This window comes from Oryctolagus cuniculus, chromosome 4, assembly GCF_964237555.1.
Source record: "Oryctolagus cuniculus chromosome 4, mOryCun1.1, whole genome shotgun sequence".
Classification (NCBI taxonomy): Eukaryota; Metazoa; Chordata; class Mammalia; order Lagomorpha; family Leporidae; genus Oryctolagus; species Oryctolagus cuniculus.
Window position 1 is genome coordinate 82,987,935 of NC_091435.1, and position 27,518 is coordinate 83,015,452.

At 43.6% G+C, this 27,518-nt stretch overlaps 1 protein-coding gene across 2 annotated transcripts in view; it reads right to left on the reverse strand.

Annotated features, from left to right (window-relative positions):
- Positions 1-908: 908 nt before the first annotated feature.
- The window catches only part of RNF168 (ring finger protein 168), a 41,964-nt gene continuing 15,354 nt past the window's right edge, over positions 909-27,518 (reverse strand). For both annotated transcript variants that reach the window (XM_002716403.5, XM_051818968.2), the window contains exons 3-7: positions 25,889-25,965; positions 17,818-17,997; positions 13,933-14,054; positions 6,194-6,272; positions 909-3,813 (exon numbers count right to left, since the gene is read on the reverse strand). In XM_002716403.5, coding sequence (XP_002716449.2) covers positions 2,914-3,813; positions 6,194-6,272; positions 13,933-14,054; positions 17,818-17,997; positions 25,889-25,965 — 1,358 coding nt within the window. In that variant the 3' untranslated portion in view covers positions 909-2,913. The remainder of the gene's footprint in view (positions 3,814-6,193; positions 6,273-13,932; positions 14,055-17,817; positions 17,998-25,888; positions 25,966-27,518) is intronic.

Below are 27,518 nucleotides of genomic sequence, written 5' to 3' on the forward strand. Positions count from 1 at the left end.
TACACTGCAACTATTTCTTCCCAAGTTTTGCCATATTTTTCAATTTCCATTTATGGTTGTTTTTAGAATGCACAGCATATAATTTTTTAAATGGAGCCAATCTATGTATTTCTTTTCTTTTTTTTTTTTTTTGACAGGCAGAATGGACAGTGAGAGAGAGAAAGGTCTTCCTTTGCCGTTGGTTCACCCTCCAATGGCCGCCGCGGCCGGCGCACCGCGCTGATCCGATGGCAGGAGCCAGGAACCAGGTGCTTTCCCTGGTCTCCCATGGGGTGCAGGGCCCAAGCACTTGGGCCATCCTCCACTGCACTCCCTGGCCACAGCAGAGAGCTGGCCTGGAAGAGGGGCAACCGGGACAGAATCCGGCGCCCCGACCGGGACTAGAACCCGGTGTGCCGGCGCCGCAAGGCGGAGGATTAGCCTATTGAGCCGCAGCGCCGGCCTGTATTTCATTTTTTAACAAAGATTTATTTATTTGAAAGGCAGAGAGGGAGAGAAAAGCTTGACCTGCTGATTCACTCCCCAAATGGCCACCATGGCTGGAGCTGGGCTGATCTGAAAACATTTTCTTCTGGGTCTCCCACATGGATGCAGGAGCCAAAGCACTTAGGCCATCCTCCACTGCTTTCCCAGACACATCAGGGAGCTGGATGGGAAGTGGAGCAGCTGGGATTCAAACTGGTACCTATATGGGATGCTGACACAGCAGAAGGAGGCTTAACCTTCTACACCACAGTACTGGTCCCAAATCTATCTATTTTTAAACTGTGATAAAATATACATAATACTCTATTTTTATTTCCAGTAATTACTTTAATTTTCCAGGTTCTCAACATCTGTACAGCTTTAGTACTCCCTGAGAAATTCAACATTCTCATATTCATTTCACAATGAGAGAACAGCAGCAATACACTCTCATTAACACAAAACATTTATTAGTTTCTAATAAAAAGGCATACATGGTTCGAATAGCAGAAAGACTATCGAAGAAATAAAATTTATCTTCAAACCAACTTTAGTCTGAAAGACTTCTTCACAAATGAGTATGGAGTTAAATATGTAAATCCTAAATTACTGTACCATGCGCTATTTTTTTTTTTTTTTTTTTTTTTTTTTTGACAGGCAGAGTGGACAGTGAGTGAGAGAGACAGAGAGAAAGGTCCTCCTTTTGCCGTTGGTTCACCCTCTAATGGCCGCACACCGCGTTGATCCGATGGCAGGAGCCAGGTACTTCTCCTGGTCTCCCATGGGGTGCAGGGCCCAAGCACTTGGGCCATCCTCCACTGCACTCCCGGGCCACAGCAGAGAGCTGGCCTGGAAGAGGGGCAACCGGGACAGAATTCAGCGCCCTGACCGGGACTAGAACCCGGTGTGCCGATGCTGCAAGGCGGAGGATTAGCCTATTGAGCCGCGGCGCCGGCTTCATGCGCTATTTTTGTTTCCCCTTTTTGGTCATGGACTATTCCAGAAAGATTTAATCAGATAACTTTCAATTTGAAGATTTCCAACAATGTCTATCCAAAAACATAAGGTGAAATTGATCTTAGAAAAAATATTAATTCAACAAGAAGATGGAGTTTAGTCTATTTTAGCCAATTTGGTTAGTTTTGCCTATATTTCATTTGATCTCATCAACATTTAGAAGGCACTCACTCGAAAGGACATTTTACTCATTGTTATTTAATCAATATTTCCATAGATGTCATCAAGTATGAAAAGACTTTCAACTATAAAATATGGAGGCCAAAAATTTTACAATATGCAAATACTGATAAATTTCACTAGAATTAGCTTTAGAGCATTTTTATTTTAGTTTTCATTAAATGGAGAAATGCTGTTAAATTGTTGCTTGTTGCTGAAAGTTGTTTATATTAATGAAGCAACAGTCTCTAAACTAAATTTCATATAATGAAATCACTGTCTTTTAATTTTTGAAATTAAGAGAGGGCAAAATTCAAGTATCATACTTTTTATTTATTTCCATAAACATAAATAAAAGTTAATATCAATACAAATGATAAGGAAACAGGCACACAGTTCTGTATCAGGTCCTACAACGTAAGACACTGTGACATAACTCCTGTACAGTAAGCTCTTTTTTTCCCCTGGAACGAACTAAAAGAAATTTGAATTTCCAAAATTTCAGTTAATTTAATACCTAATATTTTGACACCAGATACTATGGAGTAAAAAGTAATAAAACTAAAATGCTTTCTGTGTCATTTGGCAAACAAAGGACAAGGGGCAAATATATGCCAACCTGCATCTTGTTACCCTGTTATGGACCCAATTCCTGACTGCCCATTCAGTTCCAATGCTCCCAAAGGGTCAATCTACCCCACTCAGCCTTGTCTCAATTCTTAACTCCTTTTACACAAGGGTGGTCCAACTTCCTGTCAACTCATATCCAACTTTCCTGATTTAATGTTGGTGCCAATCTATTTTAAAGTAAAGGATATGGTATAATGCTTCAAATTTTATGAAATTGGAGATGGAAACTAATTACTGTAGTGTTATGGAAGATACTTTCACGCATTCTGTAAATATCTAGAAAAGCAGCAAGGATACCTAGTTTGGGTTTCTTAACTATTTGTTATAGTGAAATCTTGCTTTGATGTACTCATGACAAAAAGGTAAGCAAAGGTCATAAGCATGCTTTTGCAAAGAGAATGGCATGTGAAGATGTCAAGGCAATTTTCTATCTCTAAGAACCGTTGAACTTAGGAGGTCAGTTATTAACAATGGCAATTACAGGGACCCTTGCTTACAAGTTTTGCTAAGTACATTTGTATATTCTTCCCTTGTGACCCACAGTCCTTTAAAGATAATGAGTGTGCCTACAGAGCAGAAATTGATGACAAATTTACAGATTCTGGGATAGAAGAGAAATTCACAATCCAGGTTAACTATGCATTATTTGGTATATCTCTGAAACATTTGGAAAATACTTTTCTGTGAATTACTAGGAGCACTTTTAGATACATTACAATTATCTCTGGTAGAATTTCTCATCTTTCTTCCATTAACAACTGAATTCTTCAACTGGATCTTCAAAGAGGGCTGCCAGTTTTCAGACCGGGAGCCTCTCCGCAGCCTTGAATGCTCTCTATCAGTCTGTCGGTTGGTGTTCCTATCTCTCAGATTCCTTCCCTGTCCGTTTAGCAGTTTGTCTGGAGGTGAGGACGTAGCTCGCAGATGATATTCACCCGGGGATCCCTTTTGCCTATTTGGTTTCATTTGTTCTCTATCCACCTCTTTCTGTAGTTCTAATGCTAATAACCTATCTTGTTCTTCCTGTTTGTGTCTCTCAAAAAGTAGACGCTCCAAATCTACCAGTTTTTGGGTGAAGGTTATTTCCGTTTCTTCTTGCTCTGTGGAAGGTGTGGGAAGTATTTTCCTTCTTTTGGCACAAAGGCATGGATCGCTGGCTGTTTCCAATGGAGAGTGCTGGTCTTTACTTCTGGAAACATCCTCACTGATCAGGAGGCAGGACTCTACAACTGATGGTGTGCATTCATTGTCTACGTGGCCGCCAGGCTTCACCTCGGCTTCTCTAGCGTCAGCAGCTGCAGGCTTAGGTCCCTCCTGACTTAGGATACGTGATTCTTTATCATGATTGTTTGGTTCTGCTCTGACTTCTCTTTCAAGGCACCCTTCTGTATCATAGGCACATAACCAAGGCATAGGCGACTCCACTGAAGACTTTGCTCCTTGTTCTTGAATTTCAAGGTATATTTGCGGAGAAAGCGTTGGCATATCTTCACTGTCTGTGTCTTGCCATGTAGGGTTTTTCACATCACTACTATCAGTTGCCTGCAGGAAACAGGAGAAAACATCAAATCTTAATATGTAAGTCTAATTATGCTGATACCATACCTGAACTGACACTACACATTGTTAAGTATTACTAGGTAATATACATTAATTCTTAGTATTTTTATTTTGTGTGCCAATTTAGATTAAAGCATTTCATCATTTTCCCTCTCATACAAGCCTATGGATTAAAATCCACAAACCACACTTCATATATAGGAAATAGCTAGCATCAGGAGCTGACCTCTGTGTCACCTTATAAATGTCTTCTATGATAGGAAAAATATCCCAATGCTACAATGCCTAGTCTACCAACCCTCAATTCCAATATAAGCTAGATTATCTGGACTGAAAGTCTCTATTAATTCTATTTGAGGGACTTTAGGCAAGTCTCTTAAATGCTTTATGCCTCAAGTTCTTTTTTTTCCCCCTAAACTGTAAATTGAGTTTAAGAAGGGTAACTGTCTAACAGAATCGGAGGCTGTAAAAATGACAGAAAAAATCTAAATTATGCAGTACATAGTAAATCTAAATTTTTGGTGCTTGTGGTAGGTGTTTAGCCTAGTGGTTATGATGACTGTTAAGATGTTCCCATCTCACATCAGAGTGCCAGGTTTTAACACCTGGCTCTGGCTCCTGACTCTAGCTCCCCACTAACGCAGACCCTGGGAGACAGTGGTTACGGCTCAAGCAATCGGGTTCTTGCCATCCACATGGGAAACCTCGATGGAGTTCCTGGTTCCTGACTTCTGCCCAGCTCAGTCCTAGGATTTGTGGGTATTTAGGGGAGTGAACCAGCAGATTGAGAGCTCTCTCTCAAATTAATAAATTAACAAATAATAACATTAGGTGCCATCAAACCACTTAATGGAAATGAAAAAAATGTTAGAACTCCATGAAAAAGGTTTAACAAAACTTCTATGTAGGAAATTGACCTCAGCATGAGTTTCCCATTCCTAGCTCAATTTTCCCAGAAACCTGACAAAGGCAGAATGTCACCTGTTCTAGGCCACACAGTTTATGGTAAAGATGCCCCTTGGGGCCAGTGCTGTGGTGCAGTGGGTTAAAGCCCTGGCCTGAAGCGCTGGCATCCCATATGGGTGCTGGTTCTAGTCCCGGCTGCTCCTCTTCTGATCCAGCTCTCTGCTATGGCTTGGGAAGGCAGTAAAAGATGGCTCAAGTCCTTGGGGCCCTGTACCCACGAGGGAGACCTGGAAGAAGCTCCTGGCTCCTGGCTTTGGATTGGCACAGCTCCAGCCATTGCAGCCATCTGGGGAGTGAACCAGTGAATAGAAGACTTCTCTTTCTCTGTCTCTACCTCTCTCTGCAACTCTTTCAAATAAATAAAATAAATCTTAAAAAAAAAAAAATGTCCCTTGACAGGTGATCTGTATCTGTGCTATTACTAGGAATATTTTATAAAAACCTAGTAGGGGCCGGCGCCGCGGCTCACTAGGCTAATCCTCCGCCTAGCGGCGCCGGCACACCGGGTTCTAGTCCCGGTTGGGGCGCCGGATTCTGTCCCGGTTGCCCCTCTTCCAGGCCAGCTCTCTGCTGTGGCCAGGGAGTGCAGTGGAGGATGGCCCAGGTGCTTGGGCCCTGCACCCCATGGGAGACCAGGGAAAGCACCTGGTTCCTGGCTCCTGCCATCGGATCAGCGCGGTGCGCTGGCCGCGGCAGCCATTGGAGGGTGAACCAACGGCAAAGGAAGACCTTTCTCTCTGTTTCTCTCTCTCACTGTCCACTCTGCCTGTCAAAAAAAAAAAAAAAAAAAAAAAAAACTAGTAGGAAGGCAAAGCTGGGCTTCTGAAATGACATATAGTTTTCTGACTGGGTGTTTTTCTTATCAGGAACCTACAGAAGCTACATCCATGGGTTGTTACCAGAAATAACTGATGTTGTATAACATGGGGTCCCAGTGGTTACCACACTCACCTGTGTGGCTTGTTTCTAGGCCAACACTTAAGAGCTCTGCTGAACAGACATGTCGACGCTGTCCTATTAGAAAGCTTTGTTTCACACCTTATAATAATCTCCGTGAAGCTGGTGTCAGGTATATCCTACTCAGTTTTTTGAGTTTGATTATCTAGGTCAAGAATCAACAAACTATGACCCATGGACCAAATCCAGCATGCTGCCTGCTTTTGTAAACCAAGTTTTATTGAACATGAACAAGCTTTTTTGTTTACCTAATGTCTATGGTGCTTTCACACTATAAGGGCATAGCTGAACCAGCTGTGATGGAGAGTGTATTAGACTATCCTGACTACAAAGCCTGAAATATTTTACTATCTGGAGCCCAAGATGACTAAGAGAGTTGTTGCATTAACTATTACTGTAATAAACTTGCCTTAGTGGGCGCATCTTCACATCAACGTACCTCAGATATGCAGCTTTTCCTGACTTTTACAACTTCAGACTGTGACGCTGACTCAAGCTGAGACTTAGGTGACAAGTACCTTTAAGAAAGAAAAGGAGTATCAGAGTTTGTCTGTTCTGAAGGACAAGTATAATACAGTCCTCTATATATGTGTGTGTATCTATATGTATATAGGACTGTGTGTGTGTGTATATATATATATATTTACAGTCAGTATAACAGAGTCCAAAAAACGATGCCTAAGGTTGTCTGGTTGTTGATTGGCAAATTTATCACAGTGTATTTCATCTCCTCATCTCAGGAATTTTGGTTTAACTTCAGGACAAAAAGTAAAAGGTTAAGTATTGACATTTTAGTGAGAAACAACAGAAAAGTAAAAAATCAAATCCAAATATATATTAATTCTTCAAAGAATTAGAAAAGGAAGATAGTATTAAAGCAATGCAAGATTATAGTCATCTTAAAAGTAATGAAAAAACAAAAAACAAAAAATAAAAACCAAAAACCAAAAAAAAAAAAAAAAAAAAAAGACATTTAAAATCAGGAAAGTGAATTTGTTAGTCTCTTCTCTGCCAGAAACTTGGGCTGATTAAATTTTTTTCTTTATTATTAGGAAAGGGTCAGACTATGATTAGATGTTTTACCACTGTAGCATGAACATTTTATTACATAAGCTTTTATTATCAACTAATTGCTTAGAAACATACAGACATACCAATATGAACATTAACAGCATATCTCTAAATTTCTAAGAATCTTTAATGGCTGTTTGTTACTAAAAATATGAAGTCTGTAATAACATGGAAAATGCTGTAGAAGTAGGAAGAAAACGGTAGGTTACAAGATGGTAAGAATGCCTTTTAAAATATTCAAACATATAAAAAAATGCTATTAAATAGCAGAACTCTCCCAAAACTGTTGGTTGTTTTCAAGTGGTATTAATTTTCGATGACTTTCAAGAGTAGGTAACCATAATTTTTATTAAAAAAAAAAGGAAAAAAATGTCATTACAAATATCTTGTAAAATCATAAGTTGCACTATCTAAAGCACCAATAAGTAACATATGGAACAATAAAACAAAATCTAGATAAAGATCTCATATAAAGGTTGAATAACTCACAGACACAAATGAGTACGTAAACCACACTTTTACTTTATTAGTCTAAATGATTTTGAGAACAAGAACTGCCTTTTCAGTTGATAAGAGAAAAACAGGAGTTCAGATTCAGTTTCATTTTCATTTTGTTTCCCAAGGCTGAAGAATTCCTTCTGCCAATGTCGGTCCCTTGGTTTACCAAGTATGTCAGTATCAAGGGATCACTGCTTTACCACAATGGTTATTTTGAAATTCATGAGAGAACAAAACAAAATGTGATCAAATACCTATGAGAATCAGAATTTTAACAAAATCAGTAGAGATTCATTAATTCTCCTGGATATTCTTTATAACGAAGTAATGTATAAGTATACTTTTTATATATATATACACACACACACACTCATTCTAAAAATAAATAAATAAAAAAGTATTCTTATATAAATACATACTCATTCTAAAAAATAAACAGAAATACAGGAAATATATAATCAAACATTTCTATTCCTTTTTGCTTCTTCATATGTAACTTTTTAAAAAATGTGATTTTTTATAAAGATTCATTTATTCATTTGAAAGTCAGCTTTACAGAAAGGGAGAGACAGAGAGAAAGACAGATCTTCCATTTTCTGGTTCACTCCCCAAATGGCAACAACAGCCAGGGTTGGGCCAGGCTGAAGCCAGGAGCCAGGAGCTTCTTCTAGGTCTTCCACATAGTTCAACGACTTGTGCCATCTTCTACTGCCTTCCCAGGCCATAGCAGAGAGCTGGATCAGAAGTACAGCAGCCAGAGGCCAGCGCCGCGGCTCACTAGGCTAACCCTCCACCTGTGGAGCCAGCACCCTGGGTTCTACTCCTGGTTGGGGCACAGGATTCTGTCCCAGTTGCTCCTCTTCCAGTCCAGCTCTCTGCTGTGGCCCGGGAAGGCAGTGGAGAATGGCCCAAGTGCTTGGGCCCTGCACCCGCATGGGAGACCAGGAGGAAGCACCTGGCTCCTGGCTTCGGATCGGCGCAGCACACTGGCTGCAGTGGCCACTGTGGGGTGAACCAATGGAAAAAGGAGGACCTTTCTCTCTGTCTCTCTGTCCACTCTGCCTGTCAAAAAAAAAAAAAAAAAAAAAAAAAGAAAAAGTACAGCAGCCAGGACAAAAACCAGTGTCTATATGGGATGCTCGCACTGCAGGCAGTGGTTTTATATGCTATACCACAACACTGCCCCCCAAAATGTAATTTCTATATAGTATACACTCCCTCTTGGTTAAAGCAAAATGTATCCTATGATTTGCTTTTTTTCATTTAATGTCTTAAAGATATTTTCAAGGGAGCGTGAATGGATTTGTCTCATGAAAACCAGTTCTTGGGCCCCTGCACCCACGTGAGACACCTGGAAGAAGCTACTGGCTCCTGACTTTGGCCTGGCCCAGCCATAGCCCCAGCTATTCTGACAATTCAGAAACTGAACTGGCAGATGGAAGATCACTCTCTCTCCTTCTCTCTTTTCAATTAAATGAATCTTAAAATAGTTATCTCTTGTCAGTTAAATAAGTTAAAATATCTTGAAGTTGGCATCTCATCTTTTTATTTTCTAAATAGTTTCAATAAATGTCCTTACTCTTAATACCACCTAATTGGTTTTTGCTCTTTCAAACAACCCTTCCTAAAAATATCTGCCTTTATTATCCTCTTAAAGTTTGATTTTTAGCTCTATAAACTCTATAAATTGGTTTTTAAACAACTATTGTGTTGTTTCAGTCAACTACCTACCCATCCTTGTATAAACACCATCTAGGTTTAATTACTACAGATTTGCAGCATCCATCCTCTACCACACATTTTACTGTCTTTCAGGAGTAATTGAAGGCCCTTTCTCTTCTAAATCAATTTAAAATCAGTGTGTTACAGGCTGGTGTTGTGGCAGTGGATTAAACTGCCTCTTCTGAACCAATCATCCCATACTGGAGCACAAGTTCAAGTTGGCTGCTTCACTCCCAGTCCAGCTTTTTGTTAATGCTCCCAAGAAAAGCGGTGGATGATGATCCATATGCTTGGATCACTGCCACCCATGTGGGGGACCGGATGGAGATCCTGGCTCCAGCCCTGACTGCTGAGGTCATTTAGGGAACAAATCAGCAGATGGAAGATGCTCCTGGGCAGAGGACGAAAGATTCCTCTTTCTCTCAAATACATACTTTTTTTTTTTTTTTTTTAATTCATAAGCCAGAGATAGAAAGAATGCGAGTGAAAGAGACACAGAAATGCCCATCCACTGCTCACTCCCCAAATGACTATTAACAGCTGAGGCTGGGCCAGGCTGAAGCCAGGAGCCCAGAACTTCCGCCCCATCAGTCGGCAGGGACCCACATCCTTGAGCCATCATCTGCTGCCTCCAAAGATGCTCATTAGTTGGAAGCTGGATCAGAAGTGGAGTAGCCAGGACATGAACCAGCCATTCCATCAATTTGGGATAAGGGCATCCCAAATGGTAGTGGTGACTTATCTGCTGCATCAAACATCTACCTTTCTTTGCCCATTTTTAAACTGCCGTGTCACTGAGTTACTAGTTTTTTTGGGACATAGTCTATAGACTAGATTTGATCTGGTTTTGACTTTAAATTTATACCAGATTTCCCAATCATTTTTTCTAAATTCATTAGTGTATTCTCATATTTCTAGTAATTATATATTTTAAAGATTAGCCGGCGCCGCGGCTCAATAGGCTAATCCTCCACCTTGTGGCGCCAGCACACCAGGTTCTAGTCCCGGTCGGGGCGCCGGATTCTGTCCCGGTTGCCCCTCTTCCAGGCCACCTCTCTGCTGTGGCCTGGGAGTGCAGTGGAGGATGGCCCAAGTCCTTGGGCCCTGCACCCCATGGGAGACCAGGATAAGTACCTGGCTCCTGCCTTCAGATCAGGGCGGTGCGCTGGCTGCAGCACACCGGCCGCGGCGGCCATTGGAGGGTGAATCAACAGCAAAGGAAGACCTTTCTCTCTGTCTCTCTCACTGTCCACTCTGCCTGTCAAAAAAAAAAAAAAAAAAAAAAAAAAAAAAAAAAATTAAAAAAAAAAAAAAAGATTTATTTATTTGAAAGCAGAGTTATGGAGAAAGAGAGAGGGAAAGACAAAGAGATCTTCCATCAGCTGGTTCATTCCCCAGATGGCCGCAACGGCCGGACCTGGGGCCAGGCTGAAGCCAGGGGTCAGCAGCTTCTTCCAGGTCTCCCATGTGGGTACAGGTGCCCAAGGACTTGGGCTATCTTACACTGCTTTCCCAGGCATATTAGTAGGGAGCTGGATTGGAAATAGAGCGGTTGGGACTCAAACCAGGGCACGAATGGGATGCTGGCATTGCAGGCAGTGGCTTTACTCGCTATGCCACAGCACTGGTCCCTATATATTTCAAAATATATAATTCAGGTACATAAAGATTCATAACATAGACAATAAGCCCAGTTGTTAAGTCACCAGTTAAAACATCCAAATCTCATATTGGAGCACCTGGGTTCGATGTCCGGTTCCAGCTCTTTATTCCAGCTTCCTGCTGGTGCAGCCGGTGCAAGGTAATGCTGATGGCTCAAGTAGCGGGGTCCCTGCCACCCACGTAGAAAGAGCTGGATTCAATTCCCAGATCCCAGCTTCCCCTAGCCATTTCAGGCATTTGGGGAGTGATCCAACAGATGGGGGAGCACTCTCACTACCTGACTCTCTCACTGTCTACCTCTCAAATAAATAGATAAAAAATGAAACAAATTCATGAGTCATATTCTTTTTTTTTCTTAAAGATTTATTTATTTTACTTGAAAGTCAGAGTTACACAGACAGACAAGGAGAGGCAGACAGAGAAAGAGAGAGAGGTCTTCTATCCGCTGGTTCACTCCCCAATTGGCTGCAACGGCCAAAGCTGTGCCAATCCAAAGCCAGGAGCTTCTTCTGGGTCTCCTATGTTGGTTCAGGGGCCCAAGTACTTGGGACATCTTCTATTGCTTTCCCAGGACACAGCAGAGAGCTGGATAGAAAGTGGAGCAGCTGGGACTCGAACCAGCACCCATTAGAGATGCCAGCACTACAGGTGGCAGCTCTACCCACTATGCCACAGCGCCGGCCCCTATGAGTTATATTCTTAAGCAGAAAAATGTTGTATCAATACAAAATACTTATGATTTTCCTCTTTAATGGTTTTCTCTTTATGTGTACTTTGCATGTCATCAGTATTAACAATATTGAAGGGCTGGCATTGTGGCACAGTGGGTTAAACAGCAACCTGCAATGCCCACATCCAATATGGGTACTGGTTTGAGTCTCAGCTACTCCATTTCCAATCCAGTTCTCTGGTAATATGTCTGGGAAAGCAGCAGAACATGGTCCAAGTGCTTGGGTCCCTGTCACCCACATCAGAGATGAGGGCGGAGTTCCAGGCTCCTAGCTTCAGCTTAGTCCAACCCTGGCCACTGTGGCCATTTGGGGAGTGAACCAGTGGATGGAAGATCTCTCTCTCTCTCTCCCTCTATCTCTGTAACTCTGCCTTTCAAATAGATAAAATGTTTTTCTAAAAATTGATATTGCCACATCTATTTTTTTTTTTTTTTTTTTTTTGGACAGGCAGAGTGGATAGTGAGAGAGAGAGAGAGACAGAGAGAAAGGTCTTCCTTTTGCCGTTGGTTCACCCTCCAATGGCCGCCACGGCTGGCGCGCTGCGGCCAGCGCACCGCGCTGATCCGATGGCAGGAGCCAGGAGCCAGGTGCTCTTCCTGGTCTCCCCATGGGGTGCAGGGCCCAAGCACCTGGGCCATCCTCCACTGCACTCCCTGGCCACAGCAGAGGGCTGGCCTGGAAGAGGGGCAACCGGGACAGAATCCGGCGCCCCGACCGGGACTAGAACCCGGTGTGCCGGCGCTGCTAGGCGGAGGATTAGCCTAGTGAGCCGCGGCGCCGGCCCGCCACATCTATTTTTAAAATTCTGGCCGGTGGCGGCTCCATCTGTTGTGCCACAGCGCTGGTCCCTAAATTATAGTTCTTCAATTCTTCCAAATACAAAATGCCACAGAAAGGCTTTTATCCTCATTAAGCCATCAACACCACTCATGACCTGCTGCTGAAGAGATACTGAGGGGAAACTAAACCACTCCACTACGCTCTGATTCACGCTTTTGGATGGTGGAGAAGAAATACGATGCATAAGCTGGTGGGGAAAGGGAGAGAGGAGAAGGAACCACATGCCAAACTGTAAAGTCTTAAACAAAGAGCTTATTTGGGAGCAGCTTTTTACATTTTTTTTTCTCGGGGCCGGTGCTGTGGTGCAATGGGTTAACGCCCTGGCCTGAAGTGCCGGCATCCCATATGGGCGCCGGTTCAAGACCCGGCTGCTCCTCTTCCGATCCAGCTCCCTGCTATGGCCTGGGAAAGCAGTACAAGATGGCCCAAGTCCTTGGGCCCCTGCACCCACACGGGAGACCTGGAAGAAGCTCCTGGCTCCTAACTTCGGATTGGTGCAGCTCTGGCCGTTGTGGCCAATTGGGGAGTGAACGATCAGATAGAAGACCTCTCTCTCTCTCTCTCTCTCTCTCTCTCTCTCTCTCTCTCTCTCTCTGTATCTCCTCTCTCTGTGTAACTCTGACTTTCAAATAAATAAATAAATCTTAAAACATTTTTTTCTTTATTTATTTGAAAGGCACACTTAGAGAAAGAGAGAAGGAGAGACACAGAGATTTTCCATCCACTGGTCACTCCCCAAATGGCTGCAACAGCCAGGTTAAAGCCAGGAGCCAATAACTTCCTCCAGGTCTCCCAACTGGGTGCTGGGGCACTTGGGCCATTCTCCGATGCTTTCCCAGGAGCACTGGCAGGAAGCTGCATCAGAAGCGGAGCATTGCCGGTGCCGTGGCTCACTAGGCTAATCCTCCGCCTGCGGCGCCGGCACCCCAGGGTTCTAGTCCCGGTTGGGACGCCGATTCTGTCCTGGTTGCTCCTCTTCCAGTCCAGCTCTCAGCTGTGCCCTGGGAAGGCAGTGGAGGATGGCCCAGGTACTTGGGCCCTGCACCCACATGGGAGACCAGGAGGAAGCACCTGGCGCCTGGCTTAGTATTGGCGCAGTGCCAGCCGTAGCAGCCATTTGGGGGGTGAACCAACGGAAGGAAGACCTTTCTATCTCTCTGGCTCTCTCACTGTCTAACTCCGCCTGTCAAAAAAAAAAGAAGCGGAGCACTGGGTTTCAAAGCAGTGCCCACAGGAGATTCTGGCATTGCAAATGGCAGCTTAACCTGCCAAAGCAAGAGCCCCTTTCAGTTTAAACCAAGAGAAAGAGGAATTCAACAGACTCATTTTGGGAAAATGGGAATAACATGAAAGTCCTGAGCAAGCAAGATAAAAAGTACAAATCTGTCAAAGTAAGTGGCTGGTGAAAACATCTACCATTTTCCTAGGCCCATTAACAGGGAGCTGGATCACAGGCGGAGCAGCCCGGACTGGAACGGGAGCTCTGCCATGGATGTCAGTGACGTGAGTTGTGACTTCACCTGCTGTACCACAATACCGGCCCCTTGAGGGTTTTCATGCAGAGCTCACAAACAAAATTTTGATAGTCAGTTGTCTTTATGAACAAAAAACACTAATATATGATAGACGTCAAAAAATTGTCATGTTTACTTACTTCTGAATATCTCCAGTGCTTCTTTGTTTATTCTTATTTTTCTTTTGTGACTTGGTTGTTACTGGATCAGATTTTCTGGAATTCAAGGGAGAAGCCAAGATATCTCCCTCAGAGAAATTGTTCTTCAACAATTAAAAAAAAAAAGGATTATTAAAGGAAACCTTATCAGAATAAGCTATCAATATGGGATCTACAGAATTTTTCAGGAATTATACTAATACTTAAATTCTATACATCCACTGAAGATAACTGACCACATAAAACTGGTTGTTCCTCTTCCAGTCCAGCTCTCTACGGTGGCCTGGGAGTGCAGTGGAGGATGGTACAAGTGCTTGGGCCCTGTACCTGCATGGGAGACCAGGAGGAGGCACCTAGCTCTTGGCTTCGGATCGGCACAGCGCGCCAGCCATAGCGGCCATTTGGGGGGTGAACCAATGGAAGGAAGACCTTTCTCTCTGTCTCTCTTTCTCTCACTGTCTAACTGCCTGTCAAAAAAACAAAACAAAACAAACAAACAAACAAACAAAAAAAAAAACAAAAAAAAAACACCTCAGTATTGTCAGCTTACTGTATCTCTAGGTTTTGCATCCAGATTCAAGCATTTAAGCATTTATGGTTCAAAAATTCTCAAAAAAAAAAAAAAAGAAAGAAAGAAACTGTGTCTATTCTGAACACATACAGCCTTTCTTATCATTACTCCCTAAACAATACAGTGTAACAACTATTTACATTGTATTAGGTATTCTAATTAATTTAAAATGCATATTTATTTTTACTTCATTTGAAAGGTAGTGAGACAGAGAGACCTTCCACCTGCTGGTTCACTCCAAAATGTCTGCAAAGGCCAGGGTTGGACTAGGCTGAAGTCAAGAGCCTGGAGTTCAATCCAGGTCCCACAAGGGTGGCAGGGACCAAAGTACTTGAACCATTATTGCTGCTTCCCAGGGTGTACATCAGCAGGAAGCTGGATCACAAGCAGGGAAGCCAAGACTTGAACGAGGTACTCTGATATGGGATGCAGGTGCCCTAAAACACTGTGACAAATGCCTGGCCTGATTTAGAAATGACTTAAGGTTTATGACAGTGTATGTACAGATTACAGGCATATACTACACCCATAAAAGGCCCTTGAGCATCCATGGACGAGCTCCTAGAACCAATCCCCTAGATACTGAGGGATGATTACAGAAACAAAATTAAGTACATCCAAGTTGATCTAAATAAATCAATTTTTGCTGTAGATTATAAAGCATGCAAAATGGCATCACGATACTAATCTCTTTAGCTGATAAATTCTGATTTTTTTCTAAACAAAGTTTCATACGACTATAAATAACTATCTTAATCTATAGGGGAAAATTCAAAGACTTGTAGATATAACGAGGAGTAAAATTTAGTTTAACATGAAAATAATTTAAGTCTAGGCCTTAAGCGTGTAACAATAAATATTACAAATATTTGTGTTTTATCAGTCTCATAAGTTTTGTACTACCTTATTGGAAAATTCATATAATCTGTGATGGTGGGGGCTGGCACTGTGGCTTAGCAGGCAAAGTCACTGCCTGCAGTGCTGGCATCCCATATGGGCACCAGTTCAAGTCCCAGCTACTCCACTTCCAAACCAGCTTTCTGCTATGGCCTGGGAAAGCAGTAGAAGACGGCCCAAGTGCTTGGGCCCCTGCACCCACATGGGAGACCCAGAGGAAGCTCCTGGCTCTTGGCTTTGGATCAGCACAGCTCCAGTCGTTGCGGGCATCTGGGGGAGTGAACCAGTGGATGGAAGACTGCTCTTTCTCTTCCTCTGCCTCTCTGTAACTCTGTCTTTCAAATAAATAAATGAATAAATAAATCTTTAAAAAAAATTGTGATGTGAACACTTGGCTCTGGTCCAAACTTTCTCAAGTAAACCAAAGCTTATTATAAAATATTAATAAAAATATTCTATAATCCCATGTTATAGCTGGAAGATTTAGAAGCACAGACACTTTAAAGACAGGCACAGAGAACAGCAACCTGTCCTCTTCAACACATTTATTTTCTGTTCCATTTACTATTCCACTGCTCAATGTCTTTAATTTTATTTCCTGATTAAGCATCTTTCTAAGGTTATTCTACTCAAACATTTTTTAAAAGGCTAAAAGAGGGCCGGCGCCATGGCTCACTAGGCTAATCCTCCGCCTTTCGGCGCCGGCACACTGGGTTCTAGTCCCGGTCGGGGCGCCGGATTCTGTCCCGGTTGCCCCTCTTCCAGGCCAGCTCTCTGCTGTGGCCAGGGAGTGCAGTGGAGGATGGCCCAGGTGCTTGGGCCAGGCACCCCATGGGAGACCAGGAGAAGTACCTGCCTCCTGGCTTCGGATCAGCGCAGTGCGCCGGCCGCAGCGCGCCGGCTGCAGTGGCCATTGGAGGGTGAACCAGCGGCAAAAAGGAAGACCTTTCTCTCTGTCTCTCTCTCTCCCTGTCAACTCTGCCTATCAAAAATAAAAAAATAAATAAATAAAAATAAATTAAAAAAAATGGTGAAAAAGGCTATAAGAAAGAGGGCATACAATCCAAAACCTGAGAATATTTTTACAAACTATAAGCCTCTCAGAAAAGAAATAAAGAAAAAAAAAAAAAAGCTGGTTCTCAGTGTACTTCATTTTTGTTAAGTAAATATACATTTTTTAAAGATTTACTTTATTTATTTGAAAGACAGTTACAGAGAGAGGTAGAATGAGAGCAAGAAAGAGAGAAAGAGAAAGAAAAAGGTCTTCCATCCACTGGTTCACTCCCCAAATGGCCATGACAACAGAGCTGAGCCAATCTGAAGCCAGGAGCCAGGAGCTTCTTCCAGGTCTCCCATGTGGGTGCAGGGACCAAGTACTTGGCCCATCTTCTGCTTTCCCAGGCGCATTAGCAGGAAGCCAGATCGGAAGCAGAGCAAGGACGCCAGCACTGCAACCCTGGGATTTAACCTGCTGTACCACAACACTGGCCACACTAGCTATATATTTTTAGAGATATTTATTGTTTGAAAGCAAAGGAATTGTTCTCACAACCTCTTAAACCTGCATGTTTCATATCTCTGTAGGGACGATCCAAATTCCCTAAGTCCCACACCCCAGACACTTTAATTCAGTAGATTTGGAGTAGGTACAAGAGTATATATTTTCAAGGATCCTTTGGTAATTCTGCCAGGCTTTTTAAAGTCCTTGGTTCCCTTTGGCCTTAATATATGTGCTGGATCATCCTTTCTTTCATTCATTTTCTCATAGGCAGTAATTTAACTACAGCAAGATAATAAAATCCAGGAGACTGATGTAACAGAACAGGAATGGGAGTGACAAGGTAGAATGAGGAGAAAGGAAGTTTTCACTGAATAGTTTCCCTACATAATTTGAATTTATAATAACATTTAAAAAGCTTTTTTTAAAAAAAAACTGATTAGAGCAAATATGTAAAAGTATATAAAAAAGTATATGTTTTATCATCTTTCAATTCATTTTCTCATAGCAGTAATTTAACTACAGCAAGTTAATAATATCCAAGTTGAACACATTACTTAAGAATATGTACTCTACTTTCAAATAGTGATTTATATCAATACAATGGAATGATATTCTACTCTTAAAAAAAGAATTAGACTACATGTGAAAAGTCTCTGAACAAACACAAGGAGCAAAATAGTATGATTTAATCCTTTCTAAGTGAATAAGGGAAAAAGTTTTAAGAATCTGTTACCAATGGCTGCCTTTCAAACAGACTCATGTAATGGAACAGGAATGCGAGTGGAGAGGTGGAATGGGGAGAAAGGAAACTCATTTTTCACTGAACAGCTTTTCTATAAAATTTGAATTCAATAATAACATATTTAAAAAGCTTTTTAAGTTCTCTCTTAAAACTTACAATATCAATGCTTAGCCGTCTTGCCAGTTTCTCGTCGTTTTGCAGTTGTTCTTCCATCTCTCTTCGCCTTTTTTCTGCTTGTCTCTTTTCTTCTTCTTCCTCCTCAGCCAGTAATTTCTGTATGTATTCCTCACTGGCTTTGTTTTCTTCTTCCTCACTGGCTCGTCGCTCTGCTTCCACCTCAAAAAGCATTAATACAGAACAATATTTCCCTGAACTTTTAATTTTTTAATAGAAAATTTTTATTTAATAAATATGAATTTCAAAAGTACAACTTTTGGACTATGGCGGTTCTTCCCCCCATAAACACCCTCCCACCCGCAAACCATCCCACCTCCGACTCCCTCTCCCATCCCATTCTTCATTAAGATTCATTTTTTTTTAAAGGCAGAGTTAGACAGTGAGAGAGACAAAGGTTCACCCCCCAAATGGCCGCTACGGCCAGCGCTGTGCTGATCCGAAGCCAGGAGCCAGGTACTTCCTCCTGGTCTCCCATGCAGGTGCAGGGCTCAAGCACTTCGGCCATCCTCCACTGCCCTCCTGGGCCACAGCAGAGAGCTGGACTGGAAGAGGAGCAACCGGGACAGAATCCGGCGCCCCAACCAGGACTAGAACCTGAGTGCCAGCGCCGCAGGCGGAGGATTAGCCTAGTGAGCTACGGCGCCGGCCAAGATTCATTTTTAATTATCTTTATATACAACAGATCAACTCTATACTAAGTAAAGATTTCAACAGTTTACACCCACACAGACACACAAAGTATAAAATACTGCTTGAAGATTAGTTTTACCATTAATTCTCATAGTACAGTACATTAAGGACAGAGATCCTATATGGGGAGTTAAGTGCACAGTGACTTCTGTTGTTGATTTAACAACTGACACTCTTATTTATAATGTCAGTGATCACCCGAGGCTCTTGTCATGAGCTGTCAAGGCTATGGAAGTCTCTTGAGTTCACAATCTCTGATCTTATATACACAAGGCCACAGTCAAAGTGGAAGTTCTCTCCTCCCTTCAGAGAAAGGTACCTCCTTCTTTGATGGCCCTTTCTTTCCACTGAGATCTCACTCACAGAGATCTTTCACGTAGGTCATTTTTTGCCGCAGTGTCTTGGCTTTCCATGCCTGAGATACTCTCATGGGCTGTTTAGCCAGATCCGAATGCCTTAAGGGCTGATTCTGAGGCAAGGGTGCTGGTTAGGGCATTTGTCATTCTATGAGTCTGCTGTGTATCCTGCTTCCCATGTTGGATCTTTCCCTGCTTTTTAATTATATCAATTATTATTAGCAGACACTGGTCTTATTTATGTGATCCCTTTGACACTTAATCCTATCTTTATGATCAGTTATGAACTTAAAAGCTTTACCCTTAGGGGTAAGTCTGAGAGAGTGTGCGCCGAACTGTATATCTCCTCCCTCTCTTATTCCCACTCTTATTTTTAGCAGGAATCAAGGGCTGGCGCCGTGGCTCAATAGGCTAATCCTCCACCTAGCAGCGCCAGCACACCAGGTTCTAGTCCCGTTCGGGGCACCGGATTCTTTCCCGGTTGCCCCTCTTCCAGGCCAGCTCTCTGCTGTGGCCCAGAAAGGCAGTGGAGGATGGCCCAAGTGCTTGGGCCCTGCACCCCATGGGAGACCTGGAGAAGCACGTGGCTCCTGCCATCGGATCAGCGCGGTGCGTTGGCTGCGGCACACCGGCCGCGGCAGCCACTGGAGGGCGAACCAACGGCAAAAGGAAGACCTTTCTCTCTGTCTCTCTCTCTCTCACTCTCTCACTATCCACTCTGCCTGTCAAAAAAAAAAAAAAAAAAAAAAAAAAAAAACAGGAATCAAGATCAATTTTCAGTTGGGTTTAAACACCTAAGAATAATTGTGTGTTAATTAAAGAGTTCAACCAATGATATTAAGTAGAAAAACAAAATAATACAAAGAACAAAATAGTAGGCTTGAACTTTTAATTTTTTTTTTTTTTTTATTTGACAGGCAGAGTGGATAGTGAGAGAGAGAGACAGAGAGAAAGGTCTTCCTTTGCCATTGGTTCACCCTCCAATGGCCGCCGCGGCCGGCGCGCTGCGGCCGGCGCACCGCGCTGATCCGATGGCAGGAGCCAGGATCCAGGTGCTTTTCCTGGTCTCCCATGGGGTGCAGGGCCCAAGCACCTGGGCCATCCTCCACTGCACTCCCTGGCCACAGCAGAGAGCTGGCCTGGAAGAGGGGCAACCGGGACAGAATCCGGCGCCCCAACCGGGACTAGAACCCGGTGTGCTGAACTTTTAATTTTTTAAAATATATATTTATTTACTTGAAAGTTAGAGAGAGGAAGAGACAGAGAGAAGAGAGATCTTCCGTCCACTGGTTCATTCCCTAGATGGTTGCAATAGCTAGGGCTGGGCCAGGCCATTTTCCTGTCCCCTGCCCCCCGCCCCAGTCCAGGGAGCTGGATCAGAAATGAAGCAGCCAGGACTTGAACCAGCATCCTGATGGGATGCTGGTGTTGCAGGAGGCTTTACCTGCTATGCCACAATGGCCGTCCCTCTGAAGTTTTTAGTATGCTTGCAATAGAATAGCAAAAGAACAAGTTGGCAGGAATCTACCTCAAATGAAGTAGAAATGTGGAGAGGTGCCAGCACCGCGGCTCACTGGCTAATCCTCCGCCTGTGGTGCTGGTACCCCGGGTTCTAGTCCCAGTTGGGGCGCTAGATTCTGTCCTGGTTGCTCCTCTTCCAGGCCAGCTCTCTGCTGTGGCCCAGGAGTGCAGTGGAGGATAGCCCAGGTGCTTGGGCCCTGTACCCACATGGGAGACCGGGAGGAAGTACCTGGCTCCTGGCTTCAGATTGGCGCAGCACGCCGGCTGTGGCGGCCATTTGGAGGGTGAATCAATGGAAAGAAGACCTTTCTCTGTCTCACTATCTAACTCTGCCTGTCAAAAAAAAAAAAAAAAAAAAGAAGGAAAAAGAAAAAGAAAAGAAAGAAAAAAGAAATGTGGAGAGGCAAATTCCTGTAGAATAGTTCAAGAAGGCTCTCAAGAAGCCTTGAGCAAAGCCTGGCTCTTGTTCATTCTTTTCAGTCATTACCACAAGGCCACACATTCGTGCAAGGGGTTCTTGGTAACATTTTCTTAAAAAAAATTTTTTTTTAATTTATTTGAAAGGCAAAGTTACAGACAAGGACAAAGGGAGAGAGAAAGAGAGAGGTCTTTCCGTCAGTGATTCACTCCCCAAATGGCCACAACCGTCAGGGCTGGGCCAGGCCAAAGCCAGGAGCCAGGAGCCAGGAGCTTCTTTCGGGTCTCCCACATGCCTGCAGGAGCCCAAGAACTTTGGCCATCTTGTGCTGCTTTCCCAGGCACGTTAGCAGAGAGCTGGATGGGAAGTGGAGCAGACGGGACTTGAACTGGAACCCATATGGGATATTGGCATTGCAGGAGGTGGCTTAACCTGCTGTGCCATGGTACCGGCCCTGGTGATACTTTCTCAGGTGATAGAAAGCCATGAACTCACTGAGGTACACCTAGCTTCCTGAACCCACTTCTAGAAAAGGGGATGGAATAATAAAAGGGCCTTGGACTAATCAGGGACCCTCCCTGAAACTGGGATGAACTCCCAGAGTGGGCTGGAATGGAACAGATGCTGAAGAAACAACCTCAATGATCATTATATGATTTACAGGTGTAGAAAAGGACATGGAAAAGCGAGTAACTTTCCCAAGTTGGTAAATGGCAAAGACTCAAAATCAGATTCTAAGACCTAAGGTCATGCTTGTAGTCATTTTTTTTTTTTTTTTGGACAGGCAGAGTTAGACAGTGAAAGAGAGACAGACAGAGAGAAAGGTCTTCCTTCTGTTGGTTCACCTCCCAAATGGCCGCCACACTGAGCAGATCTGAAGCCAGGAGCCAGGCGCTTCCTCCTGGTCTCCCATGCAGGTGCAGGGCCCAAGCACTTGGGCCATCCTCCACTGTACTCCTGGGCCACAGCAGAGAGTTGGACTGGAAGAGGAGCAACCAGAACTAGAACCCGGAGTACCAGCACCACAGGCGGAAGATTAACCTAGTGAGCCGGCCCTTGTAGTCATTTAACTATACTGCCTGGGGTGAACATTGCGAAACAGGTTAAGCCACCATTTGGAACACCTCCATCACAAATTGGAGATCACAAATTCAAGATCCAGATGCTCCACTTCCAGTTAGCTTAAAAAAAAAAAAAAAAAGATTTATTTATTTATTTGAAGCAGAGAGAGAGAGAGAGAGAGAGAGAGAAGGAGGAGAGAGAGGTCTTCCATCCACTGGTTCACTTCCCAATTGGCCACAATGGCCAGAGCTGCGTCGATCTGAAGACAGGAACCAGGAGCTTCCTCCGGGTCTCCCATGCGGGTGCAGGGATCCAAGGACTTGGGCCATCTTCCACTGCTTTCCCAGGCCACAGCAGAGAGCTGGCTCAGAAGTGGAGTGGAGCAGCCGGGTCTCGAACCAGCTCCCATATGGGATGCCAGTGCTTCAGGCCAGGGCGTTAACCTGCTGCCCTACAGCTCCGGCCCCACAATTTGCTTCTTACTAATGTTTCCTGGGGGCAGCAGATGATGGTTCAAGATTTGGACCTCTGCCCCTCATGTGGGACACCTAGAAATATTTCTGGGCTCCTGGCTTTGGCCTGGCCCAGCTCTGGCTGTTGCAGGCATTTGGTAAGTGAAGCAGTGGATAAAAAAAAAAAATCTGTTACTCTGTCTTTCAAATACCTGAAAATAAACTATACTCCCTGAATATATTTAAAAAATCACTTTAGCAATCCAGATGGTGTGATAGAATAAGTTACTGATCCAATTCAAGTGAATGATAAGAGGGGAAGTTTGTTATAGCACTTTTGAGTCAAGTTTGCTTGCTCTTAAAGGAAAGCCATCAAAAATGCTCCTTTTCCCTCTGCATGCAGTTCTGCATGCATCTGAGGCTTGGAACTATGTAACTATCTTCCCACTAGCTTGAGGACAAAGCCAGCTCACAGAAGTGTACAAACAAATGGAGCTCAGGGGCTGTCACTGTGGTGTAGCGGGTAAAGCTGCCTCCTGTAGTGCTGGAATCCCATATGGACGCCAGTTCAAGTCTCAGCTGCTCCACTTCCCATCCAGCTCTCTGCTATGGCCTGGGAAAGCAGTACAAGATGGCCCAAGTCCTTGGGCCCCTGCACCCACATGGGAGACCTGGAAGAAGCTCCTGGCTCTTGGCCTGGGAAAGCAGTGGAAAATGGCCCAAGTGCTTGGACTCCAGCACCCATGTGGGAGACCTGGAAGAAGCTCCTGGCTCTTGGTCTGGGAAAGCAGTAGAAGATGGCCCAAGTGCTTGGACCCCAGCACCCGCATGGGAGACCTGGAAGAAGCTCCTGGCTCTTGGCCTGGGAAAGCAGTAGAAGATGGCCCAAGTACTTGGACCCCAGCACCCGCATGGGAGACCTGGAAGAAGCTCCTGGCTCTTGGCCTGGGAAAGCAGTAGAAGATGGCCCAGTGCTTGGACCCCAGCACCCGCGTGGGAGACCTGGAAGAAGCTCCTGGCTCCTGATTTCAGATCTGCTCAGCTGTGGCCGTTGTGACCATCTGGAGAGTGAACCAGTGGATGGAAGACCTCTCTTTCTCTGCCTCTGCCTCTGTGTAATTCTGCCTTTCAAATAAATAAATAAATCTTAAAAAAAAAAAAAAAGAAAAAAAAGAAAAAAAAAAGAAAAAATGGAGCTCAGCTCTGAAAGAAGAACCTGTCTTAAAACCCCTTAAAACCCGTACTATCACTTTAACTCCAGTTAATTTTAATTTTCTTGCTAAACAAGGTAATTTAAAGTGGGCATTCTTCTACTTGTAGTCAAAAGCATCCTGGTCGAGCCTGTTCTCACTACACTGTTGTAAGGATTAAATTATTCCTTTAAAACCCTTATTTACTGGGAGTTAGCTAAGACACTGTGTCCCACATTGGACTACTTCAGTTCAATACCCAGCTCTGGCTCCTTACTTTAGCTTCCTCCTATTTTAGAAACCGGGAGGCAGCATGAAACACTATAATAATTGGTTTCTTGCCATCCTGTGCAAGACCTGGATGGAGTTCCCTTCCCAACTTCAGCTGGCCCAACCCAGGCCACTTCAGGCACTTAGGGAGTGAACCAGCAGATGGTAGTTCTCCTCATCTCTCAAAGAGAATGCAAAATAATACAACCCCCACTGTCCCAGCCAAAACTTACTTAGGACCCAGTTTAAATAATATGCTGACAACTCTGCTAACAGAATTATTTAATAGGTCGTCTAGACATGTACAGTCCAACTGCCACTGCCACTGAAAATTTGGAATATGAGGCCGGCGCCACGGCTCACTAGGCTAATCCTCCGCCTTTTCGGCGCCGGCACACTGGGTTCTAGTCCCGGTCGGGGCACCGGATTCTGTCCTGGTTGCCCCTCTTCCAGGCCAGCTCTCTGCTGTGGCCCGGGAGTGCAGTGGAGGATGGCCCAGGTGCTTGGGCCCTGCACCCCATGGGAGACCAGGAGAAGCACCTGGCTCCTGCCATCGGATCAGCGCGGTGCACTGGCCGCGGTGGCCATTGGAGGGTGAACCAACGGCAAAGGAAGACCTTTCTCTCTGTCTCTCTCTCTCACTGTCCACTCTGCCTGTCAAAAACAAAAAAAAAAAAAAAAAAAAGAAAAAATTTGAAATATGATTAGTCCAAGTTGGGATGTATTTTAAGTGTAAAATACACAATGGATCTTGAAGAATTAAAAAAAAAGGTAAAAATTATTATTTAATGATTTATTTATTTATTTATTTGAAAGCTGAGTGACAGAGTGAACAAAGAGAGAGGGCGAGGGAGATGTAGATAGATCTTCCTTCTGCTGTTTCACTCCCCAAGTGCCCCCAACACCCAGGGTTAGGGTTGGGCCAGGGCAAAGCCAGGAGCATGAACTCCATTTGGGTCTCCCAGGTGGGTGGCAGCCACTTAAGTACTCTGCCAACATCTGCAGCCTCCCAAGCTGCATTAGCAGGAATCTGGATCGGAAGCACAAACAGCCAGGACTCAAACCAGGCACTCTGATATGGGATGTGGCTGTTCCAAGCAATGGCTCACCCTGCTGCACCACAACACCCTCTCCTCACTATTTTTATTGATTTTTATTTATTTGAGAGGCACAGAACCAGAAAGAGAGTAAGAGAGAGTGAGAGACAGAAACAGCACTCCCAATCACTACTTCACTCCTCAAATGCCCACAACAGCCAGGAGTGGGCCAACTTAAGGCTGGGAGCTAGGAACTCAAACCAGATCTCCCACCTGGGCGGCAGACCCCTGACTAGTTGAGCCATCATCTGAGGCCTCCTAGGCATATTAGAAGGAATCTAGAATCAGGAGTAGAGCCAAGACTTGAACTCAGGCACTCCAGTGGGATGCAGGTATCCCAGTAACTTAACCACTAGTTCGAATGTCCACCTCTCATTATTTTTTACATGTAATTAAAACTATCACATCATTAATCATTTTCATACTGATTATATAATAAAGCAACATTTTTAGACATACTGGATTAAATGCAGTATTAACGTAATTTAAAAAAAATTTTAATTGTGACAATTAGAACAACTTAAATAACAAATGGGCACATATTACACTTCCATTGGACACCACCATCCTACACAAAGCAAGAATGCTAGGGTTCTCTAGCTCCGTGTTAGTGAAGTGCAAAGGTTTCTCTGCGAACACTACTCATTCTCCTTCTTATGTCTTTCACAATTAGCCCTTTATGCTTTCCTCATCTAACCTTACAATCCACCCCCTTTTCCACCCTTCAAGCTCAAATCTTCAGAGAAATGAAACTTCTCACCCTTAAATGCTTAGGCTATTACATAACAGCACTAATCATGTATAAGTAAATTAAAGCAAGCTAGTTCATAACTAATTTGAACACATGTAAAAATGGAGCCTTTATAAAGCACATTGAAACTGCTTATATTTTAACATGTAATAGTTATATCAGCACATATAACTATGTAAATTCTGAAACTAAAAATATGGCAGAAAAAATTTCCCCCCAAAAGATAAGAACATTAACATCTACCTTGCTTATCTCCTCTTCATATTCTCGTCTCAATTCTCCAGGCTTACTTATCAGACGAATTGGCTGATAGTCTTCAACTGTTTGATATCAAAAAAGAAAATAATATTATAGGCACTATAGAATTTTATTACTAACCTTGATCTTCCAAGGTTATATAATATGTTAGCACTAAGATGTAAAACTAAAATAAAAGGTACAATTAATAGCCTCAGCAATATCTTCTCTTGGAGTTCCATTTTAAAAAGCTAGAGGTTTTTTAGTTCAAAATGGCATACAAATACATATATGTAACCCTTCCTCAAGATCTATTAAAATAAAAATGAAGGGATTTCTAAAAGAATGTAATGCCATAGCAACAGAGCTATTAGGGGAGGGGATCAATGAACTGATTTCAAGAAAACAGGAAGCCAATAAAAGAAAGGCGATGCAGCAGAATGAAGGAAAACAAGCCATGGAGAGATCACTTCAGTGGGAGGGAATCTGCCCAGACAGCAGCTCACAGATACATAGATTCTGGAGTAAGTGTGGGCTGCAAACAGGAGAATTCCAAGTTTATACTTGACTGATAAGAATTTCTTCCTGGATATGTGTGCAAGTGCACATATGCAGATTTCTTTTAAGAAACTACAGAAAGCCAGACCCAGAGCAAAGCCCTCTGCAATCTGGTAGTTAGGGGTGGCAAAACATGATGTAAAAACCTAACGGTGGGCCAGTACCGCAGCTCACTAGGCTAATCCTCCGCCTGCAGTGCCGGCACCCCGGGTTCTAGTCCTGGTTGGGGTGCCGGAATCTGTCCCGGTTGTTCCTCTTCCAGTCTAGCTCTCTGCTGTGGCCTGGGAAGGCAGTGGAGGATGGCCCAAATGTTTGGGCCCTGCACCCGCATGGGAGACCAGGAGGAAGCACCTGGGTCCTGGCTTTGGATCAGCGCAGCATGCTGACCGTGGCAGCCATTTGGGGGATGAACCAACAGAAGGAAGACCTTTCTCTCTCTCTCTCTCACTGTCTAACTCTGCCTGTTAAAAAAAAAAAAAAAAAAGCATCATGGTAGAGCCTGTTCTCAATACATTGCTGTAAGGATTAAATTATCCCTTTAAAATCCTTATTTACTGGGAGTTAGTTAAGACACTGTCCCAGGAAAAAGCACCTGACTCCTGGCTTCAGATCAGCACAGCTCCAGACATTGTGGCCATCTAGGGAGTGAGTCAGCAGATGGATGAAAGACCTCCCCCCCCCACCCCCCACCTCTCCCTCTCTCTGTGTAACTCTTTCAAATAAATAAATAAGTCTTTAAAAAAATTAAAAATTAAGAAGGTGTGGTCCTAGTAAGCATAGTTATCAACAGCAATTTAAAAAGTGAAAAGCCCCATAATAGCTCTGGAAAATAAGCCAAGGATTAGGGAAGTAGTACATTAATGAGGATGGACCATTCACCAAGCAGTGATGATTTATGATGGCAATCCCTTGAAGAAAACATCAAAATGCCTCTATCATAATATTCCATATGGATTAACATTTTTCTAATGGAAACAGACTATAAATGACTGAGAAGAAAATATAAGAGACTAATTTAAAATCTCTAAGATATAAATTTCCTGAGCAAAATGAGAACTCACCAAACAACCAAAACATC